Raw genomic sequence first — 23,826 nt, forward strand, 5'->3', positions numbered from 1 at the left:
TAATTTCTAGATACCCTAACCATTATATTTTAGTTGATGGAGATAAATCGGACAATAAAAAATATCTAGGATTCCTCAGAGAATCAGGTGAGCCACTCAGTTGAGTTGCCCCTGTAAGGAGGCAGTTTAAAAAACCTAGCTCGAGGCTAATTTCTCATTCTCAATTATATCAAAATGTTCACCTACTTGTGAACACATAACACATAGGAATCCAGATTCATATGCGTAAATATCTAAGCTGTGGCTTTTATACTTTTTGAGCTAGAGCTATCAGAAGCCACTGAGTTCAGTTGAACAAAGGATTGTAGCTCAGAAAACATCATACAGCTTCAATATTTATATTTTATGAATCTGTAGAAATTTTGATAAAGAGATTCCAAAATACACCTTTTGCAATACTCAGTTTGACTCTCACATACCTACTCAAAGTATCTATTCTAATCTCTGTGATGTTTTTGTATGGAAAAAAAAAAACATTTAATGAAATCCATTCATGCCTAGAATAAGTCAACTTGCATGTCTGCTTCCTCATTAGGTATTCTGACAAATACAACCTGAAATATTGCTATATGAAGAGGCACCAACACAATTTCACTAATAAATATTTTTTTGCAAATGTATTTCTTAGTTTGAAAGTTAAAGGGTTAATTAGATATTGCTTTGTTTAAAATAACAATTTAGAATGTTGATTGTTTTGCAGTCACACTAAGTCTACATTGTCTACATTGTCTACATTGATAGTGAATCCAAACAAATCTTTTACCAGTTAGCAAATAAAATGGAGTTGAATTTAAGGCACAAAACAAGTTTTATATGTATTATTTTATTTAAAGACACGTCTTCTTTCAACAATTAGTCATCCTTATGCACATGTTAGAGGATTAAGTCACATTAGTGATAAGGTTTATTTGAAAAAATGATATTTTATGATGACATATGATGCCCTCAGCACAATTACTGCTCAACGAAAGTCCGTTCTGCGTCCATCCTTCCGTCCTACGCCGGAACCATACTTACAGTGAGCGTGTTTCCTTCCGGAAAATAAAATCGGTTGCCCCAGCGCTATTGTAGGTACAATTGTTTGTATTCTGATAGTGAACTAGGTTACGTCTTTGCTTTTATGTATTTTAATTTCACAATATCCTGTGTTTTTTATATTTCGCGTTGATATTAGGTCATAGGAACTTCATTAGATTATATTGTGTCGATTTGTCCCTCGTTTCTACTTCCTCCCAGGTATTGTGTTCATACCTAAAGTTAGCGGTTGACGTTAGTGACAGATACATGTAAACGTATATGGAAATATGTTGCAGCTGCTGGTTCATTGTTAGGTCAGCAAAGAACAAGGCTTCTAACATGAGATATTCGTTATAGTAACGCTAAATCTCTACCAGCGTTTTCTGTGTGTCAAAGGTTCACAACAAACTCCATTCAACATTCATTCAGCTAAAGAATTACCTTGTGTTTTAGTGTGTTTTAGTCTCCATTGCCCACTTTAGAGCACAACTTTTTATATCTTCATAGTCTTATTGTGTGTGCGTGTGTATATATAAATTAATACATTAGTTAATACATAGTATTAGGTTCAGATAAATTGTTTTATTGAAAGAAAATAGGTGTCCGGGTTTGACACCCTGCGCAGAAGACTCATGTAGCCTATTTGTGTGTTTCCCGTTCTTTTCCAGCAGTTGTTAGAGTTCTGGTCGTCAGATATATAATGGATGAAGAACCTGAGAGAGCCAAACGCTGGGAAGGGGGCTATGAGAGGACATGGTAACACTGTTAACAGAGGCTCACCATAAACAGCTCAGCATCTTGTCCAGTTATTTCGCAGCCACTAAAACCGGAAGACTTTGTATAAAAATGGTTTGCCAGGCCCATACAGTAGTGCTACAGCTCACATAGTATTTTTGACAAAGCTATCAAATAAAAACTGTCAGTCTACACTTCAAGCACATCTTAATTATTTTATTATACATCTATATTATGTCGGTGCACAGAACCAAAATGGTGGACATAGTGTCACTGTCCAAATATTTATGAGCCATTTCAGTATGTATTCTTTTTCAGGGAGGTGCTGAAAGAGGATGAATCTGGCTCACTCAAAGCCACAGTGGAAGAACTCCTGTTCCAATCCAAAAGAAAAAGGTGTGTGTGCATGCTGAGTGTTCAGCAAATAAACCCATGGGAATCACTTCGTTAATGAATTATTCTTTCAACTCTTACTGCAGTTACTTAATTGCGTGTACACTTCTTCATATGTTCTCCTTTGTTGCCGTCATACCTGAAGCAAAATGTAATGCAGTGTTAGGGAAGCTGCTATTCTATTCAGAGTCTTGCTGCTCGGTCCAGAGTTTATTGTCCCTGCAGACACCTACTGTTTTGTTTACCTCACAGGGTGATAGCAAGCCATGAGCAAGTGAGGCTTGGAATGGTAAGCAATTTGTACAACACTAGGTTTAAAACACAAAAAATTTCGAGATGTTAAACAATGTCCCGCGCTCTAGATGCGTCACCTCTATGTGGTGATTGACTGTTCGAGAAGTATGGAGGACCAGGACTTGAAGCCAAACCGCCTCACGTGTACTTTAAAGGTAAACTCTCAGACTCATCACACTTATATCCAGCAGCCATGTGGGAGCATGATCTGTAAGGTACTTCTCCTTTTTTTCCTTTCCTTTTCAGCTCATGGAAGCTTTTGTCGATGAGTATTTTGACCAAAACCCCATCAGTCAGGTACGTTCACGCAGTCAGGAAGTCTGTGCTTGTTGTTGACATTGAAATACCTTTAGCTTTTGTAAAACACACTAGTTCTGCTACGTTTATAGTTATTTTGTAGAAAAAAGATCTAAGTCATGATGGTAGTATTATGTTGTAAGTGCACAGAAATTGTAGGGTTCTTGACTGGTGGGTTTCTTGTATAGTCACCCTCTGTGAACTCCATTTTTTGATAAAGTTAAAAAATAGACGAATGCACTGTTAATCTGCAATGAATTAGTAATTAAAATTATGATTACTTGTTGCCCAAGTTTATTCTACAGATGCAAGTAATCTTCTTCCAAGCTATTCATCTACTGAAATGTGGTTTAGAAGGGAGAATGTGTTGGCTACTAATCACCGGGTTAGGGGTTTGATCTCTGACTCTTGATTGTCCTTGTGAGCAGGTTCCTACACATAACGTGTCTGCTGTGTAATTTTCCCACAGGATCAATACAGTAGTTATAAAGGATGTGTGTGTGTGTGTGTGTATTGCATCAGCAGTGCAGCTGAATTACTGATTTACTAACTAAACCACTAGACAGCCATTTGTGTTTAGCCAACCGCATATCGTACAGGTGTCAGATGTTATGCAATGTTTTTGTATTTATGTGATGTTTTTTAGATAAATGTACAATCAGTTTTATTTCATATTGTCAACCATGTAAACTAGTGTTTATAGAGAATGACATCACTTTATGTTGTGGTAACTATGCATGTGCTCAGCCGGCATCAGTTACAATGGGTTAGCTTCTTACCTTTGGTTTTGTTTGAGTAAAAAGTTGTTTAAATTGTTTAACTTTGTTCGACTTCTACATGGCGCAACATCAACTTCACATTTGCTCTAGGATTTTGTAGACTTTTTTGGGGGGAGTGTTGACCTTAAATACATGATTGCTTGAAAACTTTTCTAAACAAATTGTTATGCAAGTTGACTTTAGGCATTTTGTACAATGCAGTTGTTGGAACAAGTGAAAATTAGTTGCATATGGATCACACAAGCAAGCCTCCAACACTGTTATTAATATTACAGTAGTTTTACTGTACTTATTTAACCTAACCAACTTATGTCCCCTGATGATGATATGATCTAATCAGAAAATTAGGTTCGACTGGGGTGAGGGGTTTAGACAGCAAAAACAAGGACTATAAGTACTTTCACAAGATACCAGAGACTGTTACCTAACAACAGTTGTTGTGTTTTTTTAGGTGGGCATTATCACCACTAAGAACAAAAGGGCTGAGAAGCTGACTGAGCTGACAGGTGAGGATCACATGGTCTGCTGTTGGTAGACTCCATCCCTCCGTGTAATGCTTGTTTTTTTTTATCTTCAGTAAACTGTGTATTTGTTTCTTCTTGAGCTCACTTTCCAGAGATTGGTGAAAATGTATTTACTTTATCCTTTTCGACATGTTATCATTGTTCACATTTCATAGTCAAAGCATTTGTCTCCATCCTTTCAAACAGCAGTGAGAACCACTCCACACTCTCCAGTGTTAGATAATTTCCTACTTATTTACTTGTCTTATTTGACCGACAGGAAATCCAAAGAAACACATTACAGCTATGAAGAAAGCAGTGGACACTGTATGTGTAGGAGAGCCGTCCCTGTACAACTCTCTCAACCTGGCAATACAGACTCTCAAGTAGGTTCTTAGTATTTATACTTTCTCTTGGGTCCTGTAAAATGAGTGGATGTGACTTAGCTGGTGCCTTTGTATGAAGGCACATGCCTGGACACACGAGCCGCGAGATCCTGATTATCCTCAGTAGTCTCACCACATGTGACCCGGCGAACATCTATGAGCTGATCAAGGTGAAGTCTTGTCACTTTTTGGCCGCACATCTCTTCTCTGCATTTCATGCTCTTAAAATATACCTGTATGATGTCGTTCTTACTCTGGCAGACACTGAAGTCACTGAAGATGCGGGTGTCAGTGATTGGCCTGTCAGCAGAGGTGCGGGTGTGTACGCTGCTGACCCGAGAGACGGGCGGCGCGTACAACGTGATCCTAGATGAGAGTCACTTCAAAGAGCTGCTGATGCTGCATGTCAAACCTCCACCAGCCAGCTCCTCTTCTGAATGCTCATTAATACGCATGGGTCAGTATGCAGACGCTTTAAGTGCTTTAAAATATGTTCCATTTTTCTCCTGAAAAACCCTGAAATATAAATATGTAGGCTACACAAAGCCAAGTGAATTTATTGTGTAATTCTACTGTAGAAAAACTTTCTACCAATTCATACAAACCACGCAATCACAAACTGGCCTTAAGTGCAGACTAGACAAGAAGCATATTCACCAACAGCTGCAACCATATTCACAGAATTTCTGGCACATATCAATCCCCTGCTAGTAACATTAGTAATGTAGCTTTATTAGGACAGCCATCTAACAAATGAGAGACTTTTATTTTTATCTGCTTTATTAGTACATTTTGCAGCTTCTTATGCATTTTGAATTTGCTGTTTCATTGCTGCCGAAATCTTAACTATCTTAATTTTAATGTGCAATGTTCCAAATATCGAATCCCACTGGTAGTAGCGTGTTCAACGGGCATTTACCATTTACCATTTAAACATAGCTCCTTGTCTTAAATGATAAGGCTGCTCATATTCTATATTTTACTTTTTTCAAGAAACTTTCTTTTACTCCCCCTGGAGATTGGATTGTTTGAAATTTGAAATATTTCCTTTAAACAAATCTGCAGTGCTGTAAAATAAGGTTTGCAGCAACACACTTGACATTATTGTTATCATTAGTTCCTATCCAAAATGCCTCCAACACTAGAAATATGGGAAATGTTTATTTTCCTTTCTTTAAAATATATTCATAAAGGTCATTCTTTCTCTTCATCAAAGCATCAAAAACCTAATAAAAACTAATATGCATAACACTTAATTTTACTCCCTTTTGCTCAGGTTTTCCTCAGCACAGCATTGCCTCTCTGAGCGACCAGGATGCCAAGCCTTCATTCAGTATGGCGTAAGTACAAAACATTTAAAGAGTAATCTTAACTTGCACAATAAAGATACAGACACTAAAACCAATACTGAACCATTTATACTCATGTTTGGTCAGTTGTCAGCCTGGTGTGATCATCTGTTAAGAAACATTAGCCAGACATACTACTCCACTAGGTGACATGTTTCTTCATTCCTAAAACCAAGATCCTGAAAAATATTGCCTAAACCATTGTTCTACTTTGAATGCTGTGCAGGCACAGCACTGTTAGCATTGACTTTGCACTGGATGTTTATTATCTTCTTCTAGTCATCTGGACAGCAGCAATGGTCCAGGTCTGTCTCTGGGAGGATACTTCTGTCCACAGTGTCACGCCAAATACACAGAGCTTCCTGTGGAATGTAAAGTCTGTGGTATGTTTGATTTGAGGCTTCAGTCTGTGTGCCTAGATGTGGTAGCTTAAGATGTGAATAAACTGAAACTTTAAGTTGTTTTTGCTGCTTTAGTTGTAAATGGTAAATGGCCACATATAGCGCTTTTCTTCAAAGCGCTTTTCACATGCACTCACACTGATTGTGGTGGCTGCACAGTGTGTTCAAACCAGTAGAAGTAATATACTGTAGTGTGTGTGTGTTATCCCAGGCCTGACTCTTGTGTCAGCCCCACATCTTGCCAGATCCTTCCATCACCTCTTTCCCCTTCAAGCCTTTATAGAGAGTCCTGTTGAGGAGATCCAAGGAAACAGGTGGCTAAAACACACTCATACACTGTTTTGGAGCTTGACACATTATATTGTGCTAACTGTCTGGCTAAACCTGATGTGATTTGGTTTTAGGTTCTGTCAAGCTTGTCAAGGGGAGCTGAAGGACAAAAGTGTGAGTACAGTATGTCTGAATTTGTAAAAGCCTTCCAGGTAGAAAATACTTTCTTTCCTTTAAAAAGACACTTCTCCATGATTACACATGAAGTTCAGTTAACTTAGGTACAGGGGGTTAGATTATTATTAAATAATGCAAATGGTTGTATTCATGATGAATGCAACAATTTGTAAATCATTTGAAAACTATATTTCAGTTTAAACACTACATATGAAGACAACATATGAAATGCTTAAACTAAACCACTTTGGGTTTTTTTGAAAAATATTTGCTAATTGTCAATTTGATGGCAGCCACATGTTTCAAAAGTTTGGTACAGGGGCAATAATCGATTGGAAACATACTGTGGAACATCTCCCAACTAATGAAGTTTATTGGTAACAGGTTTGTATCATGATTGGGTATTGAGATTCCTAGAGAAGCTGAGTCTTTCAGAAGAAAAGGTAAGAATGGGGTGAGGTTCATCAGTCTGTGAAAAAAATTAATATTTAATGCTGTAATATTTCCCAATGTAAAATTGCAAAGAATTGTCTGTGGTTCATAATATAAATAAAAATCCACCTATTATGGACACATTACCAGTCCACGGCTCAATAGTAAGAGTCCAGGTGCTGAACTGACCTACCTGCAGTCAAGGTCTTTCACCCACTGGTGTGTTATAAGGCACAAAATATGACAAAAGAGGCCCTGAACTATTGAGCTGGTAAAAGCCTATAACAACCAATAATTGGCTGTTACAGTTTGGGAACAGCTTCTCTACTGTTGCTGGAGAACTTTGACGATGCAAAAAATATAAAATTATTTTAAAAAATTGAAAGTAATTTATTTTTAGCTTTGAGAAGGAAAGTCATCACACAAATAGTATAATTATTATTTGCTGCTCCCTGGGTATATGAATCCAAGCTGTCGTGGTTCACAGTTTTTGCCTTACATTCATTTATTTAAAAAATATGTGCGATTTAGATTTAAGTAAGTAAGTCAATAAAGATTATTTATATAGCTCCTTTTACAGAGAAGAACTCACATGAAAACAATAAAAAAAAAACTGTAAGTAATGTATTAAATGTAAAAGTTGTACTTTTTAATTGCAGTATCTATCCCTCTGTCCACTATTTTCCTTCGTCTTCCTTTCTGTCTGTGTTTGCAGGCATTTACCTGTACATCATGTCACAGTGTGTTCTGTGTGGAGTGTGACATCTTCATCCACGATATTCTCCACTGCTGCCCCTGCTGTATCCACATCCAGAGCATGCCCTGAAGTTGCCCCGCTCTCATACAGAGACTGGAACGAACTCATGGGTCATGTATGTGGGGTTTATATTAAACCCTTATAACTTTCCTATATCCATTGTATGATGCACACAAAATGACTTTGAACCATCCAAATGATCCTAGTTGAAAGAAGTTAAAGAGATTCAAATGTTTACATTGCGGGGGCAGTTGTGTTCTTGCTGAAAGTAATGTGTGCTGCTGTTGCTTTCTGCTGTGAATACTGCATTTGAACCACTTTTACCAGGAATAGTGTTGTAGTGTGTTGTTTATAATTTTGTACTACAGTATTGATTGTGACATGACAATTGTGCCAATAAAACACGTTTTATACCAGTGTGAATATTCGAATCATTTCCAATCGGCTTCCAACTACCCACATTTTCCTCTTCTGTATCCAAACTCCGGCGTTTACTATGTTATACTTGGATGAAGTTAGATGAAGCTGGCTGCTAGTATTTGACCCCTGACAGTATAGAGAGAGAGACAGGAAACCAGAGCAGAGAAAGGGGTATTCCACCACTTGACCCTCCCTCCCATAGGTGGCAGTGACGTAACGACCCGACTGTCAAATCCGTAGAAGAAGAAACCGCCATTTCCGGTGTTCCGGTAACACACTGGTGGCGGGAAGTGACAATAACAGTTCATCGTTCATAGTCCTGGCCACTGAACATGTCGCGCTTTTTGAACGGTATTGTGGCGGTGTGTCCTGACCTGGGAATCGGGAAAAATGGTAACCTGCCATGGCATCCTGTTAGACTCAAGTATGTCCCCTTAACAGAAGGTTTGGTGCAGCGTAGCAACAGGACTTTTAAACTTTAGGTTGCTAACGTTTTGCTTAAAAGTAAATATCACACACTGCAATTTATTCTGTTATGCATTGTCATTACTACCAATAGGTCTGTCAGCACCGGTGAACTGATAGTAAAAGTTTATCTTCCTTACAAATCCAAATTTTCATGAAGCTCATGTTTGATAGTTTTGCAAATGAATGTGAGAAGCGTTAAGCTCTGCGCATGCGTAGGTTTAAAGAGGAAGAAAAACAAAATAAAATCATTAATTGTTGGGTGCGTTTTTCTGATTAGACGATTTAATTTTGAAAATGGAAACCATTAGGTAATAAGTTTTTGATACCTACAAACTTTAACAATTAAAAAAAAAATACTTTAAATTGAATGAAATAATGCAATGGCTGGATGAGAACAAAGACCCAGCAGTGATCTGTCTATGTATAAACTGGTGTACAATTGAATTATTATTTGTTCTTCTTTTCTAGTAACGAATTCAAACACTTCCGAAAGATGACAGTAACTACATCTGTAAAAGGTAATTTTAAGTTCAACTTGTTTTTGTTTTTGTTTTTTTTTTGGCTAATAAAAATGTGGTAATATCTTTTCAGAGTTGTAGTAGCATTGTTTTTTTGTGTGTGTTTAGTGAGCTGAATGTCTTTTTACCTCTACACCCTTTTATAAGTCACTGAAAGTAGTGGAACTGTCGAGTACACTATTATTGACACTATTATTATATCTGTTAGCATCCGGGAGCCTTGCACAGATGAACTTATAAATGTGTTAGAGCTGCCTGCACATCAAGGAGAGTTCAAATCTTGCTGTTCTGCAGGGAAGCAGAATGTGGTGATCATGGGCAGGAAGACATGGTTTTCCATCCCAGAGAAGAACAGACCTCTGAACGGCAGAATTAACATCGTTCTCAGCCGAGAGTGCAAGTACGTGTCGCTTGTATTTAATATTACTACACAACAGTGAGCACAGATCAAATGTTTAACTGTATATACACACTGCAGCTTGCACAGGGTGACTCCACAAAGCGCTCTAAATATTTTTGAAATTGCTCTTTAATCTAGTAACTACAATGGGCAATTGGCAGGATTGGAACTTTTATTGTTGCTAAACTTTTTTTGCATCATGTATTGCTCAATGCTTACAGCTAACGCTACTGCTAATATTCCTCCAGAGCACCCCCTGCAGGAGCACATTACCTTGCTACAGACTTCAGCTCAGCCCTGAGGCTTGTTGACATGGAGCTGGCAGACCAGGCTGACCAAGTCTGGGTTATAGGAGGCAGCTCTCTTTACAAGGTACTGCACGAAGAGAGCAGCCTGGAGAAACACTAGCTATGAAAACTTTAAAACATTTGTGGTGATTTGGAGAATTTGATTTATGTCTCATTAGGGTTACTTGTTCTTTAAATTGTACTTTTTATTATTTTGAGTCTTGGTAGAACTGCTGCAAAAACTGTCCAGTAGGCTTGAGTATCTGAATGAGAAATGCTCCATGTTTATTTTTAAAACTACACACGCTTCTCCACCTGAACACCATCATTCTCTTTCTTATTTTTCTCTTGGTTGCTCTGGGCTACCCAGGAGATGATGGAGACCCCAGGACCCAGGAGACTGTTTGTCACACGAATCCTGAAGCAGTTTGAGTGTGACACATTTTTACCTGAAATCAGCCCAGAAAAATATCACCTACTGCCAGAGTGAGTTCAATACACATTAACATCCTTTTTATTACAGCTAGAGTTTTAATTAGTAGTGTTGTCTTTGCATTGTTCAGATAACATTGTGCTCACCAAGATTGCTGTGATCTTGGACAGCTTTGAAACTGAATCAACAGTTGTAATAAACTAGCATGGTCCCTTAAAGCCCATTCACTAAAACCTCCTAAACTAAATTTGCTCACCAGCTTTAAAAACACATGTAAAAAAATCACTTCCCTAACTTCACTTCCCTCTATGTTTGTCTGGGTGTAATACAGCTGTTCACTGCTGAAATGAGGAACTTGACATTTTTGAGCAGGGACCAGATGGATAAACAGCTGTGTAGGTTTATAAAAAGAAATTGTGTGTACACACAAAGACGGAAGTATTTGTTCTATTTGTCAGATTTATGAAGATGCATACATGTACTGCTGGTTGTGTTTTATAAATCTGGATAATTGTGAAAGTGATTCCACAAGCATAATTGCTTCATTGAATGGAAAAAGAAATCATGTGTAGTCAATGTAGAACAGATGGCAACAACAAGCAAAGTTTTATATTTTGTTTTATTTATTTATTTATTCTAATAATTTTATATTTTTTGCATTGTCAGAGTTCACCAGCAACAGCAGAGAAGCTGTTCCCACACTGTAACAGCTTTTGAATCATTGACTTATCACACTTTATTATCACACTAAAAAATACCATAGTATTGTCATTGTGATCACACAATTAAACATCTGAATGATTTTTTTAATATTATTATTATTATTATTATTATTATTATTATTATTATTATTATTATGGGCATAAATCTATAAATCTCCTGATCATGTCCTTCTCGCTGCATCTATAAAACGCCTGGTCTGAAGGATGCACTGTGTTTATACATACCAGTTGATGTGTGAGAATTGATATCTGCATATGCATTGTTTATACATCTGGTCCCAAAACTGCCTATAAATGTTAATATTCAAGTGTATCTCAGATTAATAAAGAAGTACTGTTTCTTCAAAAGGTTTCCAGGAGTGCCACAGGGGCTGCAGGAAGAGAATGGTATCCAGTATAAGTTTGAAGTCTATGAGACCGTGGAACATTGAAGAGGACAAAAGTAAATATATTATTAAAGTTTTACTTAATTGAAATAAAGTCTTATTTCAGATTGCTGCAGTATAGTTATTTGTGGTTGGTCATGCGTGTGGTAGCGGATATGTGGGTGTAGCCACTTCATGTTATTCTCAACATAAAGAGGCTACACCCCAGGTCAGTATCACTAGAATCATAATGAATTACAATGGGTACTTTTTACTCATGCACAAGAAGAATAAAGCCAATTAGATATGAGATGTCTTTAATTAAACTATTAATCAAAGTTCCTGCTACCACCTCCACTGTTGGTTACTTTTGGTTACTATTGGTAACCAACAGTGGAGGTGGTACCACGGACCATTTGTTGTTTGAGGGTATCATTACCAGTGTGAGGAAATACCACGAGTAAGTATTGCATTCAAAATGTTACTTAAAAGTATTAACTCAGGACATATTTAAAGTACCAACATGAAACACCCTTTATGCTGAATGGCTCATTTCACATCAGTGAATATGATTTTAGTGGATTTTATTGATTCATGAATGTGTTCCTATTGCAGCTGATAACATTTTTTGATTATCACAATGACAATTGTGAATCTTTAATAATTTTGTGAATACATTTACTTACTGCTGGGTAGATTGTGAATTTCAGACTGGGGATCAATAAAGTGTAATGATGATACTTTACTAGATTTATTTTTCTGACTAAACTGTAGCGATAATTCTCAAATAAATGAAATCTAGAGAAGTCAAAGTATGAAGTAGCAGAAAACGTGAACACTGTACAAAACACACCTCCAAGCTGTACTTTTTATCTCCATTAGATGCTGTAAACAGTCAGTACAAGTGAGTATCACATTGTAGTATGAACAGCCATATAACATCTCTTCTCTGTAGAACAGTATAAAGGAAACGACAAACAAACACCCTAACAGAACATTTGAGCTTCATCATAATGACAGATTTTCACACTCTGGCCAAGGACACCAGTGTGGTTGTGCCCTTTGGGAAAGCTGCTGCTATAATAGCAGACGTGTTCGTGTTCTTAGCTATTACAACTCTATTCTTCTCTGTCAAACATGCATTCAGTTTGTCTCCATCGTTGACTTGTAAATGCAATATCGTGGTAATTTGCTACATTGTGTGTGTTTATGAAGCACCTCAGTTGTGCAGTCTTCACCAAAATAAATGCTCTGCGGCCTTGGACTTTCTTCTGACGTTGGCGGCAGTGTTGTCATCAACACACATAAAGCGTCTGAATACCTGAAGGTGAAAAGAAATTAGTCGTACCTGCGCAAATCTAGCTCTACCAAAGACCAGTGTGTGTGTGCTGGAGCTGCTCATAATAGGATGTGCAGTCATTGGCTGCATGCTTCCTGCTTCTCAGTTGCCATAGGCCGGCTTTTTCTCTCATCTGACGTTTATTAGACTTCACTCCCTCCTTTTATCAGTCACTACCCTGCACGGATGTCTGCTCTCCTCACGGGTTTCTCCTTAGCCTGTGCTCTGACAGTGACCTGTCAACTGAAGGGGGACCCGCACTTTGAACAGTTGCAACAGTACAAAATGAGAAACAATCAGGTAAGTTTCTGCACAGAGTTAAAAATACATTAGTCTCATTTGCAAAATGTCTTTAATTTGGAAAGGAAGGAATTGATAACCATTAACGGTAGAAATATTTTCTGAAAGCAAGTCGAGTGAGGATGACGACAATTCAATAATACATTAGTATGTCTTATTTCTTACAGTGTCTTGTGCTACTTGTTGATTATTTACTTATGCAGTAAAGTAATACAGTACACGATGTTTAAAAGTTTCTGCTTTATCAAAAGTGAACATGATTTGGGAAATTTTTATATAGTGATATAGTTTTATATATTGTTTCAATCGTCCAAATGGAGTGTGGACATGTCTGGTCTTCACATACGGAGAGATAAAATGTTAAGCCATGACATTTTCTCTTGCTGCCTTTGTCATTAGCTATTCTGTCTGTGCTGGCGCTGGTTGAAGGGCAGCTCTGACCCCCTCAAGCGCAATATGTGCAGATGGGGGTTTGAATGTCACCCAGCAAAGAAGGCTGCTAACAGAGGTTAAAACCTCCTGCTCCTCACACATACATTGTATCCCCCTCCCCACACTGCAGCGTTGTACATTAGTCCATCTGCAGTGGTGCTTATCGAACTTTAAGCCCCCAATATGTAACAGGATTTTGCTTCTAAATGAACAGTTACTAAGTTCCATTGCTTGAAAGTAACTACATACTTTTGCTCAAGCACTGGACAATTTCAAAGAATCTTTAGAATTTTTCATCAGACTTTACATTTTAAGACACTTGAAACTTCTATTTAACTACATTGCAGAGGAGAATCTGTACATTAATCTTGAGTTATTGCAATTAAAAATTAAAGGTAAAGGTAAAAACAAATCATTCTTTGTGATATGGTAAAGCTGTTGATGTAAAGGTGTGTCGAGATTTTCTTACCATTCTTCACTTTTTAACTATAAAAATTAAAGGGAAATCCACTAGTCACTTAACAAATTAAGATATTAGGTTTTGAAAATATTAACTACCCGGCGGTAAATACAATTCAAAGATCAATGGCTTTCAGCTTGTCCCCTTAGTGGTCTCCACAGCCGAATGTGTTCTGCACATTGATTCTTCATGGGTTTTTACGCCAGATGCCCTTCGTGCCACAGCCCTCCCATTTTATCCGAGCTGGGGGCCACACCTGGTCGGGTGGAATTCGAGCCAGCGGCCTTCTGCAATGCTATATCACTGATCCACCAGGGCCCACCGCAAATACAAGTAGAGATGATAACATATTTTTCTATCAGGAAAATGTATTTAGTTTTTCTTTAGTGTTTGTAGAAGTAACTTTTTATTAAAGAAACATCATCCAACTTCTGAAAAGTAAGGATTTGCTGAAATTACATTTTTAATAAAATTATTTTTTAAATACTTTTGAGGTTTGGACTGTTGGTTGGACAAAACAAACATTGTGAAGGTGTCACGGTGAACTCACAATTTCCTTTTTACAAAGAAATAAATCAAACAACTCATTGTGGGAATAACCAGTAAATCAATCATTCATAAAATAATCAATTACTTGCAGTCATATAACAAATGATTTAAAAAAAAAAATAGCTCCACCTCAACCTGCAACAAATGTAAAAGGCTGATTGCAAATTAATCTGTGAGTAATAACAAGAAAGTAATAAGCAAATGAATTATATGCAAATTATTTATTATATTAATTAAGTATATGCTTCTGATAATAGTCACATACAATATAGACAGACTCATTGAAATTACAGTTGTGCTCCTATTGGTCAGTGTTACAAAAGTTGTCAACCTCACAGAAAGCAAAATCCTTATAAAAGTCTTGTGTGATGTGCTTTTGTAGGGAGGTGGGCAGGCAAGAGGCAAACAACAGCTTCTACATTTCAGTCGTTAAGCGCAGGGGAAAGAGGGAAACTTGTCTCGGTCCTGTCGCTGCCTCAGGTTCTTCATTCAGATCCATTTCCTCCTCCTGACAGTATAACATCACCTATTGTTATTGGAATATTCTCTACTTTAATACCTCCGTGATTGTCATCTCCTTGACCTCTTCCAATAATAACTTTAAAAGATGGTTTTAGTTCCTAATTTCACGCAGCCTTTAATTCCCTTTTATTTGTGACAGTGGTTAGTGCTGTGGTCTCACGGCTACAACGTCCCAGATTTGCTTTCTACTTGCTGGCCGCAGCCTATGTGTGTGGAGTTTTCACGTTCACGCTGTGCTAGTGTGGGTATGTCTCTCTGTGTTGGCCCTACGATAGACAGGTGACCTGTCCAGGGTGCAACCCCACCTCTCGGCCAGTGACAGCTGCGGTAGGATAATGCTCCGCCCCCCCCCCCTCGACCCTGACCTTGGAACACGCATATGAACAAACCTTTCAGAGAAAAGCCAAAGAAATTCTGAACAAAAATCTTATTGAGTGAGACCCAGTGTGTTATTATGTGTGAAGCTGAAAGAATATTTCTTTCAGAATGATGCTCTTTAACGGTCTGCATTTCATCACTGTTGGCATGTTTAACTTAACTCATCTATTATTGTTATAGACATAATTTTCACGTTGGCACGTAGGCTATCCAAGTTAGCCTTGAAATACTCCACAAACATAAGTGTGTGTGTGTGTGTGTGTGTGTGTGTGTGTGTGTGCGTGCGTCATCATGCCCAGAATTTAATCTGAGAATCTAACACAAGGCCAGAGAGCTGCTGCTTCACAAACACTGCGTAGCGGTTACATCCAGCTAGAAACATAAAAATTCCGACCGCAAAGGTTAACAGTGGTCCTAAGAAGAGCCTAACCCCAACCCCAACCACTTGACAGAATATTTGGTTTTAAAATACGTATTTGTCTGTATTTTACTCTCCAACTAGAAGTTGTGTATATTTACATTGGCATATTTCTCAGAAAGCCAGGAGTTTGGATTCATTTAAGGGCACTATAAACTTTCTCAGATACTAACAATATTTCTTTGCTGAGACTATGCTACAGTCACCTACTTTGATAATCTAATGTTGTTGCTATGGACACTATCCATCCATTTCCCATCCAGCTTACCCTGTTCAGGGTCAGGTGTGGGCTGGAGCTGATTGCAGCATACATTGGATGAGAGGAGCAGTGCACCCTACTAGTAGTCACAGGACTGACATACATAGACAAACTACTCACATTCACATTTAAATTAATGAGCAAATTACAAACTAAAGTGAGCATGTGTGTCTATTGGATCCACCGTGTTGCTTTTCTGAGATGTGCTCCTCGTAGCCTCACAGCTTAAAAATAAAAACAAACAAATTCATCACATGCTCTTATGTATTTGACCCACACTTTAAAGGCACCAAACACTCTGATGGACACACTACACCCGAGAGCTTAGTGTTCTTTTTCCTCTATTGCAGGCACTTGACTGTGTGCACCTTTGGGCAAACAAGTGACAATCTTTGACCAGTTTCTTGCAATGGATGAGTCATTGGAAATTCGAACGGATGGCAGTTCTCTGCTAAAGGCCGTCTATTTGTGTCGTCTGCGTCTGACTCGGCTGCTCCTGGAAGGAGGTGCCTACATAAATGAGAGCAATGAAAATGGAGAGACACCGCTTATGGTGGCCTGCAGGACACACTATATAGATTCCCAGAGCGTACCCAAACACAAGATGGTTTGGTATGTCCCATCAGGATATATGATTGTTACTGAGTATTGTTGTGGAGATTTACTATCTGGCATGATAAATGGGATTGTTATTCCCGATAGGTATCTTCTGGAAAATGGTGCGGATCCAAACATCCAAGACAAGCTGGGGAAAACTGCTCTGATGCATGCATGCCTCCAACAAGCTGGAGCTGAAGTTCTTTCGCTACTTCTGGGCAGTGGAGCTGATCCCACTCTGGAGGATCACGCAGGGTTGTCCGCACTGGTATATGCAGTCAATTCAGGCAACAGGGACGTCCTCAAAGTCCTCCTGGATGCCTGTAAAGAAAAAGGTAAGGAGGTTATCATTATCACCACCAACAAGTTGCCATCTGGCCACCAGGTAACAAAGCAGTACCTCAATGTCCCACCGCCTCCTGACCTTGAAGAGCGTTTGCATCACACCCCAATGTCTTGTTACATGTCTGCATCCGAGGTCCTGCCACGAACTCCGCCACAGGGCTCCTCAGCAAGTGCTTCTCCTCAACCTGGTAGTCCCCTCGTTGGCCTCAGAGATCCCAAGTGTTTAGGATCGGGACCTGGCCTACTAACCTCTCGACCAGATTCTCCAGTCCAACGTCCTAATCCTTTATGTGTTCCTGGTGTAGACAAGCGACTTAATCTCCACAGGCTTTACTCAGAGCAATGGGCCAAAAGTCCCTCACTGCTGCTCCAGCAGAGTCAGGCCTCTTCTCTGACAGAGGAGCCAGCGGAAATTACACCTGAGGAGGAGATGTCCTTCAGAGTCAATAGCCTTGCCATTCACGGAAGACACCAAGCTGTATCACGGCACCACAGTATCGATGTGAAAGACGCATCTGGGCTTCTAAGAGCATTAAATAACATGTCAGGAAATGAGAATAGGGGAGGAGGTGGAAGAAAAAGCTTTGGGAGAAAGATGTCATATGATAGTGCTGCAAGTTCACTGCATTTTGCATCCCACCCAAACTTGCATCAAGACAGTCTCCCTTTTCCCAATGAATCCACTCCCTTGGATGAAGACTCCTCTGACTGTCTTAGTCAACTGAATGTTTCCAGTTTGCAAAATGTGGTCCATCGGCGGAACATTGGCATTGACCACTACAGCTCAGACTCTCAGTTGCCGCAGTTTGGCAGCCGAGACAATAGCTTCAAAAATGACGGCGGAGCTGGAATGGGACCAGAAAGACACAAACTGGTCAACAGCAGGTCATCCACTCTTTCAGGATCGAGGGAGTCCTTGGAGAGCTCTGTCCAGAAACGAGGCACAGCGGGGCCTGAGCAAAGGGGCTCAGGTGCCCTTCTTCTGGACCACATTGCCCACACTCGCCCTGGGTACCTCCCTCCTCTGAATCCCCATGCGCCTATACCAGACATTGGGGTCAACTCTAGATCTACCTACACTTTGAGTGGAAGTAGTAAGACACTGAATGTTGCTCTTTCAGGGTCAAAGCCGATTCTACCCTGTGCACCTGTTTTTCCTAGGGATCTAAAAGCAAAGAAAATGCTGTGGCGACGCCACTCAATGCAGAGCGAGCAGATTAAACACCTGTTCAACTTTGAGGAAACGCTTGGCCACTAGAATAAAATGTTGCGTGTCTGAAGTGAAAAATGAATATGCTTTCACCCGTATGACGCTGGTGGACACTGTACTATATACCTGGTACATTGACTAATGCCAGGTCGTGTAGAGCAGTGTGAAAGTTTGATTTTTAATTACCCGAGAAAATTATAAATGTCTCACAACAGCACTTTTCTAATCAACATGTTGTCAATCCAGTTTGGCAAATTTGGCCTTAAAAGAGTTTTTAATGGACATTCTGAGGATTAATGCTGCTTCATATTTGGCTGCATTTGTTAATTTTCCTTATTCTAAAAATGATCTAATGTTAAAGAGGACTAAATATGCTTTCAAGGTTAGGAGTCCTGTATATCACTGCTGGGGATGAAAACTGGCATCTGTCGACATAAACTGCACACTGAGGAAACACAGCAGCCCACTCCTCACAGATCTTTCTCCAGTTTGGTCTCTTTGTGATGTGAGAGCTTACTCTTCTCAAAAATGGTTTCATCTAAATTGGCAATTTGTAAATCTACATCCTTGAAAACATAAAACTCCTCGGATACTCTTATCCCCATGTACCAAGTTGCTAGTGGCAACACTTAAGTGGCACACTCAGCCTCTAGTGGTCTTTATTAAACTGTATTATATTGCACTCTCTGTTTCTGAATAAACCTTGTTTGCACCAAATATCTGGGTGGCTTTGTATAAGGTTGTGAAGCCTGCAGTTCGATGTGGCAAAAGTTTTTCTGGACTTCATCCTCATCATTTCACCTTCGGAGAATAACATCATTAACTAGTTTTTTCAGGCTCAAATAATATTACTGATATGTTTAACACTTTTACAGCAAATGTACAGTTCGTTTAATTCTCAATTCCTGTTGTGATTTCACTAGAATATTATACCAGAATATCATGTATCTAACTGACACTTCTTGCATTATTGGATTTGTTTCTAACTTAATCTGAGCTATAAATGATCATATTTTATTATAACTAACTACATTTACTCAGGTACTGACCCTTTTTATGGATTTGTACTCTCATATCACTACAGTGGCTCCAAAACTATTCTGACCCATTGACTTTTTGATTAATGACATGTTTTCCCCATTTAAAATCAAATCTACAACAACACAAAGCAAAAAGTCACAGCCTTAGTTTCCTGTCACTTTGCATAGTAAGATTTTATATAGAAACATACAGTTATCTTAAAATAAAAGTGTGTTGTTGTTTTTTTGTTTAAATAAGATCATAACCAACTAACTGCAACAGTAAAGTGCTACACAGTGAAGCATTAGTAATAAGGACTATCACAAAAAAAAAAACACACTCATAATTACTATATTTTAGCATAATGATTACTTTTACTTTCTGAGATTTTTGGTACAATTCTGACTCAAGCACATGCAGTAGGTTGTATTGTAGCTACTCAAAATAAATTTTATACCCTTTTCTTAGTTTTGATATACAGCAGTAACACTTGAGGCCTTTAAGGACCACTACCATGTTATTCCCATAAAGCATAAACTGATTTGACCATAATATCAATAGTGCATGCCACTTTAAGCTTTTACTTTGAAATCAGCTCTAGAAGTTCTCTCTGAATATTTGTTTGTAACACCTTAAGAGCAGAGTTGCAACTTTATATTATTTCCCAAGGAAAGGGCCACCATTAGAGAACAGTAAAAAAAATACAAGCACAGTTTTTGTAGTAGAAATACTCATTAATCCTCACATATCCTATAAGTTTTTTCTTGCAACCCCCCAGGTCGGGAACCACTGAAGCTGGCTGGTGAACCACAAGAGAGATGCTTTGCTTCACTTTCTCCACTTGGGGGCATCAGTGTGCTATAGGCATGTTTTTGCAGTGGACTTTCCGGTATTGACTTGCTAGGTCATGATGACCTCTGTCCTGAAAGAGTCTGGCAGGTCATAGTAGGTCCTGCTGATGTCAAACATGTTTCTGAAGGGTAGTAAGTCTTCTACTGTAAACTTATCATCCTGGCCAGTCCACACTGTTAGAGTGTACCTGTGAACATAGGGAAGCAAAATAACTTGAATAATTGAAATCAAAGCTACATAAGTGCAAAGGACTGGAGCAGTTACTGTACTGTGAGTGAACTTTAACACAGCATGATGACTGGTTGGGCCACGTGCCATCAGCAGAGGGACTGAGCAGAGATAAAGTAATGCTGGAATGACTGACTTGTCTCACTGTGATGATGATTACCTGTCTGACTGCTGCAGCAGCCATGTGAGCTGGGAGGACGACTGGGCCAGAAGAGCTGCACGCACGGGAAAGGTGACTGGGTGTTTGAGGGTTCTACATATCTCCTCCATCCTTTGCACCATCTCCCAGCTGTAACCTGAAAACATTTGTAACAAATCACCATGCAAGTCTTCTTCTCACTGTGACTACAGCTTTCACAAACTATTTATTCAAGTGCCTTCACCTGGGTTAACTTTCCCAGCAGTCCACCCTGTAGTCCAGCCAAGAGAGAGCACAGTGCGAGCTGGAAGATCTGTCACGGCAGAAAGAAAAGCCTGATGCTCCAAAGGTGTAGCCTGTCCACCAGGACCAGATAGAATATCTGCATTCACCCACACAGGAGGGCTCCAGTCATTCAGCACTTCCTCCAGCAGAGCCATAGAGGGGGACACAGCATCAAGGCTGCATGGAGGAGTACAACACAGTGGTGGCATCACACACGATCACAAGGTACCTAATAGGAACATTAACCCAGTCTCACCTCTTGAAGTCTAATTTTATTCCCTTGCTGTGTGTTTTCACGCCTTGCAGCCAGTCCGTCAGTGTGATGTCACTGTCGGTGTCAGGAGGATGCGCCATGATTGGTTCTTTGGGGTCCTTACCCCTGATTATTACGTCAGCTTCGATCATATGCGAGGGACCTGAGTTGTTGATCAATGGGGAACAGCAGGGTCAACTAGAGTATGCTGAATAAGCAGCGCTCCTCTAGAATAGCTTGTTTGTACAAAGCACAGACATTTAAGGTCGTAGCCCATCCTCAGTGCACAAACAAGCAGCACCTTACACATAACTGATTTATATGACACAGTCTAGAACAGCTTTGTAAGCAATGAGAGGATCCTATTACCAGGGATCCTGCTGTTCCTCTTAGACACAAACAACCTATTCATCATCACAAAAAACAACAACAACAAAAAAACACCCATCTTTGGGAATAATTAATTTCAAACAATATGACAAAACAAGACAAGAGTTAGCTCATTAAATCAAAAGACCTTAAAGTGTTTAAAGGATAAATCTGACAATACGTCTTGTGTAATAAGTTTTCACATCATGGGCAGAGCACATTAGTTCTTCAGTGATTCAACAAGAACATTTAAAAAATCTCTCCCATGTCAGGTAGCTGGAAATTTACACTGTGAACATGTCTGTTCATTGTTCAAAAGTTTGATAATGAAACTTATCTGTATTTTTAATCTAATATGTTCCATATTCATATCAGGCACACAAATGCCTATGTCTAATAATGGCTGAAGTAGCAAAAACACACTGTAAAACACAGACCAGGTCCACTGTGGTCAGGATGTAGAAGTAATATGGCCATTTGTTTTGATTTTTATTAAAATGTTTTCCAAAATGTACAAATTGCCGTTTACTGTGTTACCTGCTAGAGCCTCCATCAATCTGCTCCTGCTGTTGACAGCGTGCGACCATCTCACCTCGGCTGCATCCCTCTGCTTTATGTGACTCTGGCTTAAGAAATAGTCCAGAGTTTGGTCGGACATATCCTCTGCGAAACAAAACCTTACTTTCAATTTCACGGCCTGATTATCATTTCAGTTCGTTCCTGAACATGAGTTAGTTACTAATAAGTGGCGTTAGCTACTGCAGAGTTAGCAAGGTGAGCTAAGTTAGCTGGATTCCTGGGACATAGGAGTAACGTTACAGCTGAAAATAGTTTGCAAACTATAATGTTTTTTGGTTGTTTTACCCTTTAATTTCCAAACGACATAAACAATTAAACATCCGCTTAAAACTAAGGCAGTTCTGCGGATGTTTCCTGGAGAAAGAAACATGGATGTATTAGGAAAAACGAGCTTCCACGCAACAACTTAGCAGTTTCCGGCTACGAGTTTTCAAAATAAAAGAATCGGTGTTTTGCGAATGCAAAAGTAGTATCCACCTGTGTAGCTCAGTTGGTAGGCCGTCACGGACCATAGGGTCAGGGGTTCGATCCCTGGTCCCGGCTACATGTCGAATTGTTTCTGGGTAAGACACCAAACCCCTAACAGCCAGGAGGGTTACGTTACAGCTGAAAACAGGAGGGTTGCGTCAGGAAGGACATCTGGTGTAAAAACTGTGCCAAATCAACATGAGGACAATGTCCTGCTGTGGTGACCCTGAACTCATGGGATAAGCCGAAAGGACAAAAAAAAAATGTAATAGGAATTTAAATGTTTTGTATTGTTTTTGTAATCATTACTACTCAAACTATATACACACAAACTACACCAACTTTACTTGTGGTATCCAGTATGATTTTAGTTTTACGTTGTTATCTTTTCTCAGTTTTAAAGTTGAAACTGTCAGAAAGTTGATCTTTTTATTTATCATTGTTTATTATTGGAGTCGTTTATAATATTATAACATTGTAAAACTAGAATTCTTGGCAGAGCTGTAACATGAAAATTAGATTAGATGTACAGGTGTACCTAATAAAGTGGCTTAAAATACCACAGTAATGTTTATAATAATAATAATAATAATAATAATTGCTTGTGCATTAAAGATATGACTTACTTTACTTTCTTATAAAACACGTAAAAGACGTGTCATTTAAAAATCTAGTTAAATAAAAGTCGCATCCTTTATTTCGAAACCCGGATTGATTAAGTCACGTGTTTGTGGTAACTTAAACCAATTGAATCAGTATATGTCAGTACATGTTTGAATTATTTATTTGTGAAATGCGATTTAATTCAGCACCTGTGTGATTAATACGAGTGGTGAGGAGTAAAAAATTACAGCGTGAAGTGACGCAGTGTTTCCTCAGACGTCTCAATTGGATTACCGTAATCTTCACAGCAACCGCGCACTTTAATTGTATTGACAACTGCCGTGAGGTGGCGCGTCAACACATACAGGAGATCTTCGATGGCATTGGCTGACTTGTTTCCAATGATTAGCAAAATCCAATCTGGGTTTTTTAAAAAGAAGTGTAGGCAAATTTACCCCTCACCACCCAGTTTTATTGCAAAAGAATCATCAGCAATACTTCTCCAAAAAAAAAAAAAAAAAAAAAAAAAGAAGGTATTTTTAGATTATTTTAAACCAGTCGAGAAATCATCCTATACACAAAGCAATTTGTCAGTTATGAAAAGTCTGGCTAGACTGAAAATATCCTTTGGTCATCTCTACAATAGCAAAGTCATCAACAAATGAGTTCGGATCTTAAAAGGAGAAAGGGGCCTGGCTGTATAAAAATACTGAGCTAATTGGAGATAATTGTGAAGGAAGTCTACAGAATATCTGGTATTAAATTTCCCGACATATTCGTCTGTGTGATGGCCATATTCCCAAATGGCCAGTAAAATG

The 23,826-nt window shown here is 38.9% G+C and overlaps 4 protein-coding genes across 11 annotated transcripts; 3 read left to right on the plus strand and 1 right to left on the minus strand.

Annotated features, from left to right (window-relative positions):
• Positions 1-1,026: 1,026 nt before the first annotated feature.
• On the plus strand, positions 1,027-8,216 carry gtf2h2 (general transcription factor IIH, polypeptide 2). Of its 6 annotated transcripts, none has more exons than XM_067520541.1 (15): positions 1,027-1,067; positions 1,686-1,773; positions 2,071-2,148; positions 2,398-2,434; positions 2,508-2,594; positions 2,686-2,736; positions 3,967-4,021; positions 4,299-4,404; positions 4,484-4,574; positions 4,666-4,861; positions 5,681-5,744; positions 6,033-6,136; positions 6,366-6,468; positions 6,559-6,598; positions 7,749-8,216. In XM_067520541.1, the coding sequence occupies exons 2-15, from the start codon at positions 1,718-1,720 to the stop codon at positions 7,857-7,859; spliced, it is 1,179 nt and encodes a 392-aa protein (XP_067376642.1). In that variant the 5' UTR covers positions 1,027-1,067; positions 1,686-1,717; the 3' UTR covers positions 7,860-8,216. The 6 variants fall into 6 exon arrangements, with proteins under 6 accessions (XP_067376642.1, XP_067376639.1, XP_067376640.1 ...); XM_067520538.1 differs by having other exon boundaries at positions 1,043-1,067; positions 1,675-1,773; XM_067520539.1 differs by lacking the exon at positions 1,027-1,067 and adding an exon at positions 1,074-1,236.
• A 255-nt stretch (positions 8,217-8,471) lies between these two features.
• Positions 8,472-11,531, plus strand: dhfr (dihydrofolate reductase). 2 transcript variants are annotated; one of them, XM_067520545.1, is made up of 6 exons: positions 8,472-8,634; positions 9,147-9,196; positions 9,491-9,596; positions 9,845-9,968; positions 10,254-10,369; positions 11,388-11,531. In XM_067520545.1, exons 1-6 carry the CDS (start codon positions 8,543-8,545, stop codon positions 11,467-11,469), a joined length of 570 nt encoding a protein of 189 aa, XP_067376646.1. In that variant the 5' UTR covers positions 8,472-8,542; the 3' UTR covers positions 11,470-11,531. The 2 variants fall into 2 exon arrangements, with proteins under 2 accessions (XP_067376646.1, XP_067376647.1); XM_067520546.1 differs by having other exon boundaries at positions 8,515-8,603.
• A 149-nt stretch (positions 11,532-11,680) lies between these two features.
• On the plus strand, positions 11,681-18,260 carry ankrd34bb (ankyrin repeat domain 34Bb). Its single transcript, XM_067520536.1, has 3 exons — positions 11,681-13,042; positions 16,411-16,672; positions 16,763-18,260. The coding sequence occupies exons 2-3, from the start codon at positions 16,470-16,472 to the stop codon at positions 18,258-18,260; spliced, it is 1,701 nt and encodes a 566-aa protein (XP_067376637.1). The 5' UTR covers positions 11,681-13,042; positions 16,411-16,469.
• Positions 18,261-19,582: 1,322 nt separating this feature from the next.
• fam151b (family with sequence similarity 151 member B) lies at positions 19,583-22,566 on the minus strand. 2 transcript variants are annotated; one of them, XM_067520544.1, is made up of 6 exons: positions 22,415-22,566; positions 21,896-22,021; positions 20,993-21,152; positions 20,696-20,913; positions 20,473-20,608; positions 19,583-20,271 (listed from the first exon to the last, which is right to left on the minus strand). In XM_067520544.1, exons 2-6 carry the CDS (start codon positions 22,014-22,016, stop codon positions 20,133-20,135), a joined length of 774 nt encoding a protein of 257 aa, XP_067376645.1. In that variant the 5' UTR covers positions 22,017-22,021; positions 22,415-22,566; the 3' UTR covers positions 19,583-20,132. The 2 variants fall into 2 exon arrangements, with proteins under 2 accessions (XP_067376645.1, XP_067376644.1); XM_067520543.1 differs by lacking the exon at positions 22,415-22,566 and adding an exon at positions 22,223-22,371.
• Between the last annotated feature and the right edge of the window lie 1,260 nt (positions 22,567-23,826).

This window comes from Channa argus, chromosome 11 (assembly GCF_033026475.1).
Source record: "Channa argus isolate prfri chromosome 11, Channa argus male v1.0, whole genome shotgun sequence".
Lineage (NCBI taxonomy): Eukaryota > Metazoa > Chordata > Actinopteri > Anabantiformes > Channidae > Channa > Channa argus.

What these genes read in the sequence shown, in the direction of transcription:
- fam151b (XM_067520543.1), bottom strand. Translation starts at nt 22,307, where the DNA reads ATGTTTCTTTCTCCAGGAAACATCCGCAGAACTGCCTTAGTTTTAAGC. An exon ending in TGCTGGGAAAGTTAACCCAG is followed by an intron (nt 20,609 to 20,695) that starts GTGAAGGCACTT and finishes AAATGTTTTCAG; the next exon opens with GTTACAGCTGGGAGATGGTG. An exon ending in CTGCTGCAGCAGTCAGACAG is followed by an intron (nt 20,272 to 20,472) that starts GTAATCATCATC and finishes CTATGTTCACAG; the next exon opens with GTACACTCTAACAGTGTGGA.
- ankrd34bb (XM_067520536.1), top strand. Translation starts at nt 16,470, where the DNA reads ATGGATGAGTCATTGGAAATTCGAACGGATGGCAGTTCTCTGCTAAAG. An exon ending in CCCAAACACAAGATGGTTTG is followed by an intron (nt 16,673 to 16,762) that starts GTATGTCCCATC and finishes TATTCCCGATAG; the next exon opens with GTATCTTCTGGAAAATGGTG.
- gtf2h2 (XM_067520541.1), top strand. Translation starts at nt 1,718, where the DNA reads ATGGATGAAGAACCTGAGAGAGCCAAACGCTGGGAAGGGGGCTATGAG. An exon ending in GCCTCACGTGTACTTTAAAG is followed by an intron (nt 2,595 to 2,685) that starts GTAAACTCTCAG and finishes TTTCCTTTTCAG; the next exon opens with CTCATGGAAGCTTTTGTCGA. An exon ending in AAGCCTTCATTCAGTATGGC is followed by an intron (nt 5,745 to 6,032) that starts GTAAGTACAAAA and finishes ATCTTCTTCTAG; the next exon opens with TCATCTGGACAGCAGCAATG.
- dhfr (XM_067520545.1), top strand. Translation starts at nt 8,543, where the DNA reads ATGTCGCGCTTTTTGAACGGTATTGTGGCGGTGTGTCCTGACCTGGGA. An exon ending in AGTAACTACATCTGTAAAAG is followed by an intron (nt 9,197 to 9,490) that starts GTAATTTTAAGT and finishes GCTGTTCTGCAG; the next exon opens with GGAAGCAGAATGTGGTGATC. An exon ending in GAGGCAGCTCTCTTTACAAG is followed by an intron (nt 9,969 to 10,253) that starts GTACTGCACGAA and finishes TGGGCTACCCAG; the next exon opens with GAGATGATGGAGACCCCAGG.